Source organism: Grus americana, chromosome 7 (assembly GCF_028858705.1).
Source record: "Grus americana isolate bGruAme1 chromosome 7, bGruAme1.mat, whole genome shotgun sequence".
Taxonomy (NCBI): domain Eukaryota; kingdom Metazoa; phylum Chordata; class Aves; order Gruiformes; family Gruidae; genus Grus; species Grus americana.
In genome coordinates this window covers 23,075,569-23,088,966 of record NC_072858.1, presented here as the reverse complement: position 1 = coordinate 23,088,966, position 13,398 = coordinate 23,075,569, and the positions used below count along the sequence as shown (strand labels likewise).

Here is a 13,398-nt window from a genome sequence, read left to right as displayed (position 1 = left end):
TGCCTCAAAAAAGGTTCCTAAGCTGCTACATTCAGTCCACTCTGCACAAATCTTTGCCAGCTGCCTGATGCTTACGCTTGAGGGTAACTAATGTTGCTTACTGGGAAGTTCTGACAAGGCTCCAAGCAGGCACGGAGGATTAACTATTATTGAGTGTGCTGGCCAGGTGAAGGTTCTGGCCTCTGCACAGTGCTCCTGAGAGGCCAAACAGTGGAAACTCCGTGAACTTGGCAAAACAAGACATTAAGGGCAATTTGCCCATGACACAGAAGATAGTATTTGGTTTTTTTATTGGATAAAAGTCAAAACAGTTGGCTGAGTTAATTAGTTGGACTGGAAGGTGTTTAGAGGGTCAAATTATAACTTAGTATTGAGAAAGGAGTGACAGCAAACAATCAGATACTTTGTTAAGTCATTGTTTTGACATGAAGAATTCTGATTTTGAAAAAAAGGGTCAACCTCATTGCAGCCCTAAAACTAATCCTAAACCTGAAATAAAATGTTAGTTAACCATGCTCCTAATGATATTAAAAACAAGAGTGATATAAACGAATTGTTGAAGCTTATTGATATAAGTGAATTATTGAGGCATATTGCAAAATATATATTACTATGTAAACTAGATGGTTGGGGTTACATGAGAGAGTATGAAATATTTCTCTATACATTTCTTTTTAATATTTGCTGACCTTTCTTATTTTTTTCCTGCAAAGCTGAGGAGATTATGAGAAAGGATTAACAATATGCTAGCAAGATTTTACTTCGTTAGAATGTTGTGGGTTTTTTTTAAAGCAATAATTACCAAAGGACCCACTGACAGTCATGCAAATGCACCCGACCTAGCTTTAACCTCACAGGAATACCTCCAGTGTAGCCACAGCATTACTGCATGCTGTGTGGACTAACCACACCAGCAGCTTTTCAAGAGATCTGCAGTCCATGACAAGTTGCCTGCTGCTGAAGCTAACCTGCTCACCACCAACCTAATAGAAAGTTCACTTAAGTATCACTGCACTACATGGAAGCACAAATTTGAATTTGAGCATCCTAAACATTCAGCACTACAGACTTGTATTTTTCTGTAGAGCGATTTTTCCACCTTGCAGCCACCTTGATTACTTTTAACATAGCTTTTAGAAATGAACCTGTAGCAAATACAGGCCCAGAGGAAAGCCCCTACTTTATGGATTTGGGAGCAGGACAGAATGTGACAGGTATGCAAAGTCCCTTTCATTCTCTGTGGAGGGAACAGTATCTTCCCAATTTTGGCTGTGCTCTGCAGGATTACTAAACCAGCAACCCAACAGGATACTACTCACTGTTTTCTATCACATAGTCAACGTAGTTAAATTCATCAACTAATTAGTTCTCCTTAGAAGACACGATTGCCACTTCGCTACCCTCTTGCACACAGGCCTGTCTTGCATACAGATGAGACCTGACATCTCACCCATGTACCAAAATTGAAAACAAGTTCTCAGCTTCGTCAATGACACCTCCTGTTCCACGTGCTGCAAAAACAGGCTAGTGAGACAGAAGCGACAAGAAGGCGGCACACACAAACTTTGGGTATCACAGGAAAGGTCCCCAGATTTACCTGAGGCTATTGAGGGAAGATGGTCTGAAGGGTTAGCGGGAAGAGGGTTTAGTTCCTAGATGTCAGAATTTAGTAGCTAAAAGATATTTATTCAAAGAATTTCAGTTTCTCTTTGCAGGGTTCAGAAGGGACCAACCTGCAAACAGGCACATACAGAAGAGAGTTTATGACCTACAGACCCTTCACAACAGCTAAAATATCCACATGTGGGCACCCTTTAGAAAGGAGTAACACCATTCCCTCTTTAAACATTTGCAAACACTAGAAGCTAGGTATTCCTGCACATGAAGCAAGCTACCTCTTTACAGAGACCAGTTCTTTATTATGCAAGACAAAGGCTTCAATGCGTTAGCATAAATCACAACTCAGAAATTTATAAGCAATTACATTTTTATGCGCAATTCCCTCAGTTTCCTCAAGGATGACAAGGAGGCTGCTGTTTCTTGCATTAAAAAAATAAAAAATCAGTGAGGACAGTTTTGAAAGCTTGGTCTTAAGAGACTAAAAATGGTAGAGGAGGGAGAGGATATGCAAGAGAGTAGAGTAAGGGCATCACAACTTATATGTTAACTAACATCTACTCTTTAGGTGTTGGAGGTCTGCAAATTACAGGACAATAGATTTTAGTCAGCCGAAACTCTCTAGGATAAAGGATTAGATCTCTGCATGGAACTCACTATCTAGGGTCTGACTGTCCACACAGTTCATAGATATGAAAACAGTGCTGAGAGTCTGGACTTGTTTCCATCAGCGCTTGGCCACTGCCCTGTCTGACCTTGGACAGAGGAAATACAGCCTAACTCTTTCCCCAAGTAAAATAGCATAACATCACACCCACCCACCAGGCAGTTTAATCTTCACACAAATCAAACAGGTTTTCAGCACTTTCAAGAGTCCTTGCTCTCAGAGCCCCTCCCGCACACAACTCCAGCCTACTCAAAATACTGTTTTGCAAAAATCAGCAGGAAGTGCTGGTGAAAGGAAAGCAGAAAAAGCAAAGCACTTTATCTGATGCTGTAGTTCATACTACTAGACTGATTTGATGGAGGTAACTCTCCGTTTTTGCTATTCATCTGCTGTTTGTCACAATATGTGACTCAGCTAAATGAGATCTACCTGCAACCTGCACCAACCTGGAGCATATTCTGGAAAATTATGTTTGACTTTACAGGTATTTGAAAAGTGTAATAAGAGGGAAGTGTTCTTCTGAGGCAGGAACAATTAGATTAATGATAAGAAATTAAATAAGGCAATTCAATCTCATTATTAAAGAACAGCAAACAAGGTAACAGCAAGAGCTACTAAGTTCCCACTGATTTGTATAGGAGTACTTTATGATCTACACTGCTCAGGGCATTAAGACCTGCCTAGGAAAGAATGCTCCCCTCTAGCAGAAGGGGAAGCAGTGTTCTGTAGATGAACACAACCTTTTCTTTTTTTTTTTTTTAAATGTCATCATTTATCTAAAAACTTAAAGGGACAACTAACAGCTCAGCATAGGTGTGTTCAACTCTCATGCAGAATCAGTTTAAGCAAAATTGGACCCTTGCACAGCTTCTATACCTTATCTGTAAATGTTTTCCCAGGACCAAATGCAGAGAGAAAAAACCAACAGATAAAAATGCATTGAAAAAATCCCAAGTGGGATGAAGAATACAAGAACTAACAGAACACTCTGGTATTCAAGTATTTGCTATTACTTTTAACTCATTATAATGGCTCCAGTCCTGTGTTATCTTACTCTCAAACCAGTTCCTGCCAGACAAATTGACCCTGTGGTAATCTAACCTTCCTTTGATCTGTTTCTGAAGAACTGTGGTAGACGCACATCTTGATCACAATAAATGGGCATGCTGCCACAGTATGGTACACTTAAAATAGCGCAGGTATTGTCCTCTACACCACAGCCATAACTACTCACATAAGGGCTACTCTGACCCAGAGAAAGTACCTCAGTAGAAGTTGATTATGATTTCCTAGGGAGTTTTTCATCCTCACAAAGCTTGAAGCCTTTATTCACAATGGCAGTTCTAAACCAGCCAGCACTCCCACTAATTTCAGTGAGCTGGTGCTGGTATTCTAAATAATATTGAAACACTTTCACTTTGAGAACACCAATCTAAGTGTCAAGCATTGTGCCAACTTAACCTTAACTGTTACAATACAGGTAGATTCAGACAAGCTGTAAATATTCTTCAGGCAAAGACTGACAGACTACATAAGAAAAACAGAGACTCCTGAGTGGAGGGTAACAGAGATTTGTGTGCAGGAGCAGTACACTAGGGGAACTCTTGAAGCAGCAGGAAACACACTCACATTCCTTGCTGAGGTATTACAGATAAGCCATATACAGCATCTCACTAATGAGGAAAACATTTTAAAACACAGGCTCATTCAGCTCTGCTTTTCAGTAAAGCATCTACTTTAGGGACAGCTTGGGTTTTTACCTTTCTAGTCCTACTAGCCCTGTAGAGCCTGCAGCACATTTGCACACCAGGAGAACTTTCTGGTGCTGATCCCAGAGACCTCTGCCACCCTGCTATGTGGCTGTGCTTGATGTGGCAGAAGCTTCCCCTAAAGGACATATGCCTGCTGGGCCTTTGCTACTGAGGAGGCTTAAGGAAAGCAGCCTGACTTAGGCTTTGAATGCATAACCTTTCCCATCCCATGGCAACCTTTCTTAGCTCTCCATCTCCATGCCTGTCAGCCAAGCAGGCTCTGTTTCATGCATTCATCCAGAACACCAGTCAAACTCCCTCCCGAGATCTGTCAATCAGAGTGAGGGTAGGAAAACCTGTGTACTTGAACCACTTAACTTATTGTGGCTTGTTTGACAGAAACAGGCAAGGGGACACACACACAAGCAACTGAGACAGCAGGATGAGGGAGGTGGGGATCTTCAGCAGGGAAGAAGAAACAAGCACCTTAAAACAATTGGTTCTTCCACCAATAGTCTGCAGGGCTGGCAAATGGTTTTCTGGACAGGGAGCAATTCTGATCTACATCTGAACCAATATGAGAATATTTTCAAAGAGGCCTTTCACAGTTCAAAAGTGGTAAACTACAGGGAGCTTGATTTGCATCCATGAAAGAAAGGAATATCCCCTGCACAGTTTCCAGGAGATCTGAACATTTCAGAGGTAGAAGACAACAAGTTGGGCTTAGTGGTTTTAAAGCATGTTTTTTTTCCCCCCTCTAGACTTAGTCAATGTCATTCAGAGGTGCACCGATTGCAGGCAGAGCTTCCAAACATCTAGAAACTCTCACCCTCATTACTGTGAACAACAGCAGCTTTGTTCCTTAGGAGTCCAACCAGCCTTGCTGCTTATCTCCACCTGAAGGCAGAATAACCCTGGTTTTGGTAGCAAAACCATCCCTGCAGAAGCCAAACAAAACTTCGCAGATGAGAGTTTATGATTTCAGGCAGAGAACTGACAAAGTCTTCTGGACTATATAATCAATGAAAATGTGTTTTATAACATGGTTTTATCTAAAAGAGGAGAAAATCAGCCTAGGACAGATACAGTCTACAAGCAAAAGTGTTTCAGTAAGAAAGCTTTTCCTCTGAGGCAGCACACTTAACTGCAGAAACACTAGAAGTCCTTATGCAGATACTTAAACTATAATAAACTAGATTCTCTGCTCATCATGGGAATCATAAAATATATGAGTGGGATGAAGCCAGACCAAATAGGCAGATAAGTGATTGCTTAACATAGGTACTTAACTTGATATTTGCAATCGGCCTCACTGACTATTAACAGCATGGTGAAACAGCTAAACATCTGCATATTTATCAGAATTAGCTCTATATTTTTAGCAATAAACCAAGTGGATTAGAATAATGATTTTTCAATTATAATCTTTTCAGTACATGTATTTCTAGATGTTCAGTTTCTTTTGTTCTCAAGCTATTGAGGTAGAAGCTCAGTGCTTGTTTTTCAGTTTCCTAGTTGTCAGTAAAATCACATCTTACATAGTGTTCTTTTCCACCAGTGTCTGTAAGTCAGAGTGTCCGTACCTCCCTGGATCTCAGGAGGGAGAAGCAGGACACTGTAGAAAATTTGGTCTCTTCCAAATGCTAATTCACTTGCTCAGGGAGTCCTCAAAGCACTGAGGAAACAGCTCTATCTTGTACACCGGCAATCAAAGAAAGGTTTAGAGCAATTTTATCAGCCAGCCAACACCAGAACTGGAGCACGGCTTTCTTGTGGTGAAAGCAGAAAAGCTATAAGCAGTCCTTACTCTAAAATTCAACCAAGGCGTGACTACGTATAAGAGAGAGAGACACCAGCTTAGGCCTCTTGAATGGGAGCTCCGAGCAGCTTGACCTAGCTGAAGACGTCTCTGCTCGTTGTGGGGTGGTTGGACTAGATGACCTTTAGAGGCTCCTTCCAACCCAAACCATCTTAAGATTCTGTGATTCTATGAATATACATACAAAGATCTTCTGGGGCAGCAGGGACAAATCCAGCCATGGATTCATAAAGCTCTTCATCAGAGCCAGGATTCAAGGAACATTTCATTAACAGATCAGTGGACAGATGAGCCATGGACTCATAAACAGATTCATCCTCCTCGCCTTGCATCAGCTCTTCCTTAATGTGACTCTTCAGCATATCTGCAGTTTCCTGGACAGGAAGGAGGGCAAGAAAAAAAATGTTCAAGTCTCATTTAAATAAAGAATCTGGAGAACCAAAGCAAGCAAAAGATATCTCACTCTCCCATCACTGATGGAAAAAACCCTCTAAAAGCAGCCCATTCCCAAAGACTAAGGCTTTTCAAAGGAATTAAGTTCCCTCTACAGCTGTGTGGGCCCAGCCTTCAAGATCTATGTTGTAATAACATGTAACGAAGGTGAAACAAGTTGGTGCCAGTACATTCTGAATAAACATCACAGCCTCTCATCCCCTCAATTTCACATCCTACCTGATGTCTGCAAACTCCTAGAACATAAGCAAAGCTCATTCTAAAAATACAAACACTTGTGAAAAGCTATTTTGGTGTAAGCGTAGCTGACCATAAGGGGGAAAGCTTGCTACACATGCAGCACTTACAAGAGTCTTAGCTTTGGTTTAGATTCAGTTTCAGTTTCTTGGCATTAGTAGCAGCACATAACACCCAGAGTAGAGTACACGGACCCTTTTCTGAGAGATTAACAGGAAACCTCACAGCAGGCAGTTGTTCATGTAATATGGGCAACTTGCGATTCACAGGACAGCAGAACACTTTCTCACACCTTTGTAATATGGGGGGCAGCAATAAGAAGTTGGAAGGACTTCCTAAGCCTCTCTCACTTACCCCAATGCAAAGATTTTAATTACACAATTTACAGTTTCTGGAGACCCCTGAACTCAGAATAGGGAATGAGGTTTATTTAGCTCTAATGTATAACCCTAAATTCACGATTTTGTCAATAAACCAACCCCAAGTCTAAGAAACACCCATGCACCCTAAATAGGGCTTAAACACCACTGTAATTGGCTGGCAGAACCACACTAAGGCTGGCAGACCTGTCACCCACCATTCTGACAACTATTAGGGACAATTATGCACAACTTTTCAACTGAAAGAAAAGGCAATTAAAATCTGCTCAAGAATTCACATGATCTGAGTCAAGGAGCTGCTTGTTATTTTGAAGCATACAGGCTGGAAACAACTGAAATGGAAAAGAAAGGATAAAACCCATGCACACCCAAGGATCCCACAGAAACAACTGCCTGGTGCAGCTGGAGTCATAATCTGGAGAAGTCAGAGTGCTGTTTTCTGGGGATGGGGTTAGCTCCAAGAGAACTGAATTGTGAATTGGGGTCCCTGAGAGAACAAGTAGGGAACAGACCACCATCTTAACACAGGAAGAAATGGATTTCAATTGGAGCAGGAAGACTATACAGATCAACTGTGAATGAGCTAATAAGCAATCCAGACTGTACTATGACTAATCAGAGAGCACCTCAGACTGCACCTTCCCAAACATATTCTGCTCCCATATTACACTCCCTAAAGTAAGTGGGATGAAGGGCCTGTAGTTTTGCCAAGATCAGAGGTTAAAGTACACCAGGCACCAACCACATCCCTGCAGAAACTTTGTTAGATGGATGGATGATAAGGAAACCCAGCATGGCGGTCTCTGCTTCCATTTTATTTGCTCTGTGCAAAAGCCCCAAGAACTTCCCCAGCTCCAGAGATGCACCCAACCCTTCAGCCTGAAAGCTTTCAGTATGACTGGATGTCTGTCTTCTACACCCTGCCATACCACATTGCACCCTTTATCACCCCTTCACTCCTGCTCCCACAACACTAAATGCCAAGCTTGGTGCCACTGCCCACACCTGCTGTGAGACAACGCAGAAGGACTGTTGCTTCTTCTTACCACATATTCATCAATGAACTGGCGGAGGTCCTTAAAGCCGTGCTTTTCTGCTATGGTGTTTGGATAGTGGCCGTATTTGTTGGCTACACTGTAGGCCTGCAGTGCCCCAGGGCATGTAAGCAGCAAGGCGGTGAGATTCTTCAGCCCGTACCTTGCAGAAAAGTGAAGCAGTGTTGGCAACTCCTCATCCCTCTGATCTGTGAGAACAGGAGCCTGTTAGAATTTATGTTTCTCTCTAGCAGCAACAGAGCCAGCAGGTGGGAAATAAAATTTCTTGCAAACACACAGAGCAAAGCAGGTGTGAAAGCCGTGAGAAGTATATATATATATTTCAAAATGGAGCTAACTCTGCACAAATTAACTGGCTCCAGGCTTGAGTACTATGACCTTTAACAGGGAATCTGGCAGTGTAATAGCTCAATGTACATAGGATCACAGGTTTGCAAAGACCTCTTAGATCATCATTCCAGTAGGATCCTGCTGCTGAAAGGCAACTATGTCATGGTGCCACACCAATTCAGCTGCTGAGTGCCCACTGTGCACCTTAGAGGAGAGTCATGGGGTTGGGGGAAAAGGACTGGGCTGGGAAGAAATACCACATGGAACTAGAGAACAAGGGAGAAAATATGGGAGACGTTTTGGGGAGCATCATCTTTTCACTTGGGTTGTGTTTGAAGCAGTCTACATAGCTGCATCTGTCACAGTGCAAGGAAGTGAGACTGATGCATGTAAAAAAAAAAAAAAAAAAAAAAGAGAGGGTCACCCAACCTAAATGGTAAACCCCCTTCTATAGACATCATCAGAAATTTAGCTTCCTGGCCGAGACAGCCTGTGCAGGTACCATGCACTGCAGTGTTAAGGTGCTCCAAGGTAAAACAGCTGATACAGACGAAGTTTAAAACAACCAAAAATCTTTTAACTTACTTGTTGTCATATCTTCTTCTTCCAGCTGGTTGATTCCAAACAGGTGTAAGCCACTGGCAGGAATGTTCTTCTTCAGTGATTCAGTCAACAGTTTGTCCAGCGCTTCTATGCTGTATGGCACGATTTTAAAGGCCTATAGATAAATGGAAAGTGATTTTGTTTGGGGGAGCCCAGAAATTCAGTTAAGGTGAGATTTATAAGGTGTTTGTTTATTTAGCATGTATCAGAAAACAGTAGGCATAAACACTGAAAGTAGCAATGTTCAGGCAAAGCAAAGAACATGAATAGCTTCCTGGTCCAGAAACAGAGTATCATTATCTGGGCAGATGAGAACCGTACACTCTACAACAAGATGGACTACAATGAGAAATTCACTCATGCAACTGGAAGCACAGAAAACTGTTACTTCCTACTTCCATAACAGGTATAATCTCACTTCTGAAACTGTTCCAATGACATGTCACTCCTGCTCTAAGTATGAACTAGTCCATTTTTAATTGTTCTGGTGTACATTGCAGGTTTGGCTTTTGGACTGGTTCTTAGCCAAAGACTGTGAAGCATGCCTATTCCGTAAATAGAGGCACAGCCCAGTACCAACTGCTCCACAACTTGAACTAAAAAGAAAGGAAAAGACAGTACCCTCTGCCCCAGGTATGCTGGCAACTAACACTACTTCGTAGGCTTCTGCTACATGGCTGATCAGGGACATGCAGGCAGGCAGGCAAAGACAACACATCTGGAGAACTTGCTTGTGCAAGCTTTACGCCTCTAATAGGGTTCAGGTACCCCAACTGTGCAAAATATGGTATGAGAACTGAGGAGTGGCTTTAAAGAAATAAGTGCTAAGAATAAACAAATCATTTTATGTTACTCTACTTCATTCAGCTAGTATGAATCTTTGCTACCTTCTCACATCTTTTCCAAGAACCCTTAGGCGCAAATTTCGAGCAATTTATTTCTTTATGGTACTGTTAATCAAGTTCTGTCATCCCAATCTTTTCAAGTCATCAAGGTCTAAATGTGAGTGTTGATTGACTTTTTTTTTTGGTTTTGTGAGTTGGATAGCCTGAGTCACCTTAGACAGCTATTTGCTCCCAAGACAGAAAAAGCACCCATGCTTTCACTAAAAGGGGATGCTAAGGTTATGTGAAAATCCCTTAATAACCTTGCATTTCTTCATTTCAGAAAAGTTACTTCATGGCAAGCACTTTTGCTTATGTCTGCTTGTCTAGCTTCTGAAAGAGCTGGTTTCCAAAGCAGCTGTTTGCTAGAGTCATTACCTGGCACATGAACTGTACCGGGTTGGCTGCATTAGCCAGCAGACTGCTGATTTCCTCCATGTCGGTATGGTATGTGATGCTTGCTTCTCCCACCATCAAGTCCCCTGAATATATCTGCAGAGGCACTGTCCCAGAGGTTAAATCTTTGAAAAGAAAGAGAAGAAATCACCATTAAGAACAAACAATGGGAATGAGTCTGCATCACTACCCTGAGGAGAGGAGGAGTTTGGAGATATGCCAGCAGGATACCAAAACAGTTTGTGTTGTACTGAATTCATGAAAAGTCATGAAAAAAAGGAGATGATGTTGGTCTGAACACTAGGTAGGAAAGTACTTTGGAACTACCTTCTTCATAGCCATATCAATGCGCATCACCTGTGACCTGCTAGGTCCTCAGCTAACACTAGTCTGGACCACTGATGCTAATAATACACCACCTCAAATTAGAAAGCCTCACATCTCTCCACCCCTGGCTTTCTCTGGAGCAGTCTCTAAACCGTGCCATAAAAATATGAGAGCTGGGGGAGAGAAATCTGAAAAGTCACTAGAGATTTTGCAAGCCCTGTCAGCCTCACTAATGAACAAAATATACTTAAAAATTCCAGCTTTGCAACTTTACCCAAGCAGAGGATTTACCTCTTACATGCACCATGGGAGCTTCTTGATGTTTTGTCCAGTGTGCATTCATAGGTCTGAACTTTTTCTTTGAAACACAAATATTTTGAATCCCTCTGAAATTACTCCTTACCTGTATATATGCTTGGTTGTTAACAACTCAGAAAATTATGAAGTAGTTACAGTAATGTGCGTAAGGAATTAAAAACATATTTCTTTTACTGTTAGAAACCGCAGAGCTTAGAGAGTTGTACATTCCATCAATATGAAGGTCACATTTATAATTCAAAGTGCAAGTTAGTTTCCAGGTCCATGTTTAAATTACAAGTCTTGATTTAAGACAAGATTAAGTTGAACATTTTTATGCAGGTGAGGGCACCTTCTTTAAATCAACCCACCTCATTGAGTTTACAGGAGTTGCTATAATGACTATTAGTCTCTATTCTCAGAGCTGGCACAATGACTCTTCGAGAGGACAGACCAAAGTGGATTAAACAAAATCATGCTGGGAAACTACTATCAATCTGCAAGGCTCCAAAAACAGTTTAGCGAACCCAAAGTTTAGACAACCTAAAACTTTTGTAAATGTAAATATCTAGAGCGACAGAACATATCTAAATTAAAAGGCAAGCCAGGATAAATAGTTTCAGCTCCGATCACAGAGAGATCGTCACACATTAAGCACATGCAGTTATAGTCATGCAATTATTTACTGGCACTTACCTTCTCTTGGTGCTCTGCCAGTGCTAATGTGGTGGTGGTTATAACACACAGTTAAGTTCAAAGCGCTTTACAAGCTGCAATCTGCTTTCAGAACTCCGAGTAAGGTGTGAAAATGCTGCAACCCTGCCACTGCTGAGGGGCAAACAGAGTCCCCACACAGCAGTCTATCTCAGTTCCTCATCACAAAAGTATCACAGATGAGAATGCAAGTTCAAGATTTCTTGGCCTCAAGTTTTCCTGCGGTTGCAACCTTTACCCTTATCCCTCTGGCACTTTTCAGAACAGGCAGGTTGAGACAGAAAGGAAGCAATGGCAGGGAGAAAAAGGGGAAAACCTCAGCCCAGCTTACTTGGAGCCTCCACAGAGATTGTGTACTCATTCTCCATCTCAGCTGGCACACGTACAGACGATGCGTTCTCTGGAGAGAATTCAACTTCAGTTTTCACTTCGCCATCTAGTTTACATTTCAGGATAATATAAACTGTTGTCTGCACCTAAGAGAAAAGGCATTACAACATGCAGGTTCACAAGATAAGAACACTTACTTTAAGTCCCTTTTCTAGCGATTTTGTTGTCATTGTAACTAACACATAAATTATCATCTGTAATTTTCATGGTCCAGAATGGTTTTCAGGAGCATCTTCTAGTCATGGAGTAACTGGGCAGGTGGCTTCTGTTACAGCTTGCACCAACATAGATACATGCATTAAGCTGATAAAACTCCAGATTCATCAGCTAGATTTATAAACTGATTAAAGCTAGATTTATAAAATTATTTAGTTTCATCTCTATCGGTCTCTTCCCTCAAAGAGCAAAGCTCCCTTCTAAAAAGAAACTTAGACTTTTTCCATCTGAGGGGTGCTATACCAAGAAATGCTGTTTTTCAGACAGGAAGCCATGATCCAAGTTCTTCAGAGTCATTTGCAGGACATGCACCAGAATTGTCATATTAAACTGCATCCAGGCTGTGGAGTTAATTGGGTCAATACCATCACCTTACTCCACTTGCCACCCCTAAATCTCACCAGAATGGAAGATGGGAAGTCAAGAGTGTGAACCTGTCTCACAGCACACAAGACAAGCAGCTATGTTAATGAGACTATCTGTCAATAAGTGACATTGCAGCCAAGACAGCACTGGGCACTGCAAGTTACCAAGCTGTTTCTGGGCCTAGGGAACCGAGCTCATGAAACAGAGACACTGAGGACAGGGGCCGAGAGGGAAGATGACAGAAAAGGAATGAGGGACTAGTTCCCAGGCCTGTAAAGCTGTCCGTTACAGAGCAGCATAATGGGTTGCGCCAGCCCACAGTAAGAACATAGTCCAAGGAGTGGACATACAGTACCCCACACCGTATGCGGTCAGGCTGCACCACTGGATGGTCCCCAGTGCTCCTGGACGATCCATATTCTTCACTCATGGCAAGTCTGTGGGAGTAAGTTGGGTTCTTCTCGTCTTCGGTTTCTGTATCGGTCACAGAGTCACAGCCTGAGTCTAAAAAAAAAAGCATACAGAGTCCTGTTACATCACTCCCCTTTGCTGAAAATGCATATCATCATATGCATCCTGAGAAACAGCCAGGGAGGTGGTGGGGTGGAACTCGCTATTCTTCTCAAAGTAAGGCTCAGAAAAGGGGATCTAGTTGAAGAAAGGGAAACTACAGAGCTTCCTCTTTTTTTTTTTTTTTTCCCCTCAAGGGGATTGCAGGGGAACATTCACAAAGACACAAAAGTGCTGGAGCAGCACTGAACATGCTTAGGAAACAAACAATAATGCCACTCTTTGCTGAGATGGATAGTCCCTTCTCACATTAGATAGGAAAACTAGTATGCCAATGTCTAATATAAGAATGATTGGCAATACCTGGACTCATCTGACTCCAGCTG

General features: G+C 42.0%; 1 protein-coding gene across 6 annotated transcripts in view; it reads right to left on the bottom strand.

The window, feature by feature from the left end:
- The window catches only part of PIK3AP1 (phosphoinositide-3-kinase adaptor protein 1), a 46,491-nt gene that overhangs the window by 12,801 nt on the left and 20,292 nt on the right, over positions 1-13,398 (bottom strand). For all 6 annotated transcript variants that reach the window (XM_054831825.1, XM_054831823.1, XM_054831827.1 and 3 more), the window contains 6 exons: positions 12,858-13,006; positions 11,862-12,006; positions 10,175-10,317; positions 8,895-9,027; positions 7,971-8,167; positions 6,039-6,228 (listed from right to left, as the gene is read on the bottom strand). In XM_054831825.1, coding sequence (XP_054687800.1) covers positions 6,039-6,228; positions 7,971-8,167; positions 8,895-9,027; positions 10,175-10,317; positions 11,862-12,006; positions 12,858-13,006 — 957 coding nt within the window. The remainder of the gene's footprint in view (positions 1-6,038; positions 6,229-7,970; positions 8,168-8,894; positions 9,028-10,174; positions 10,318-11,861; positions 12,007-12,857; positions 13,007-13,398) is intronic.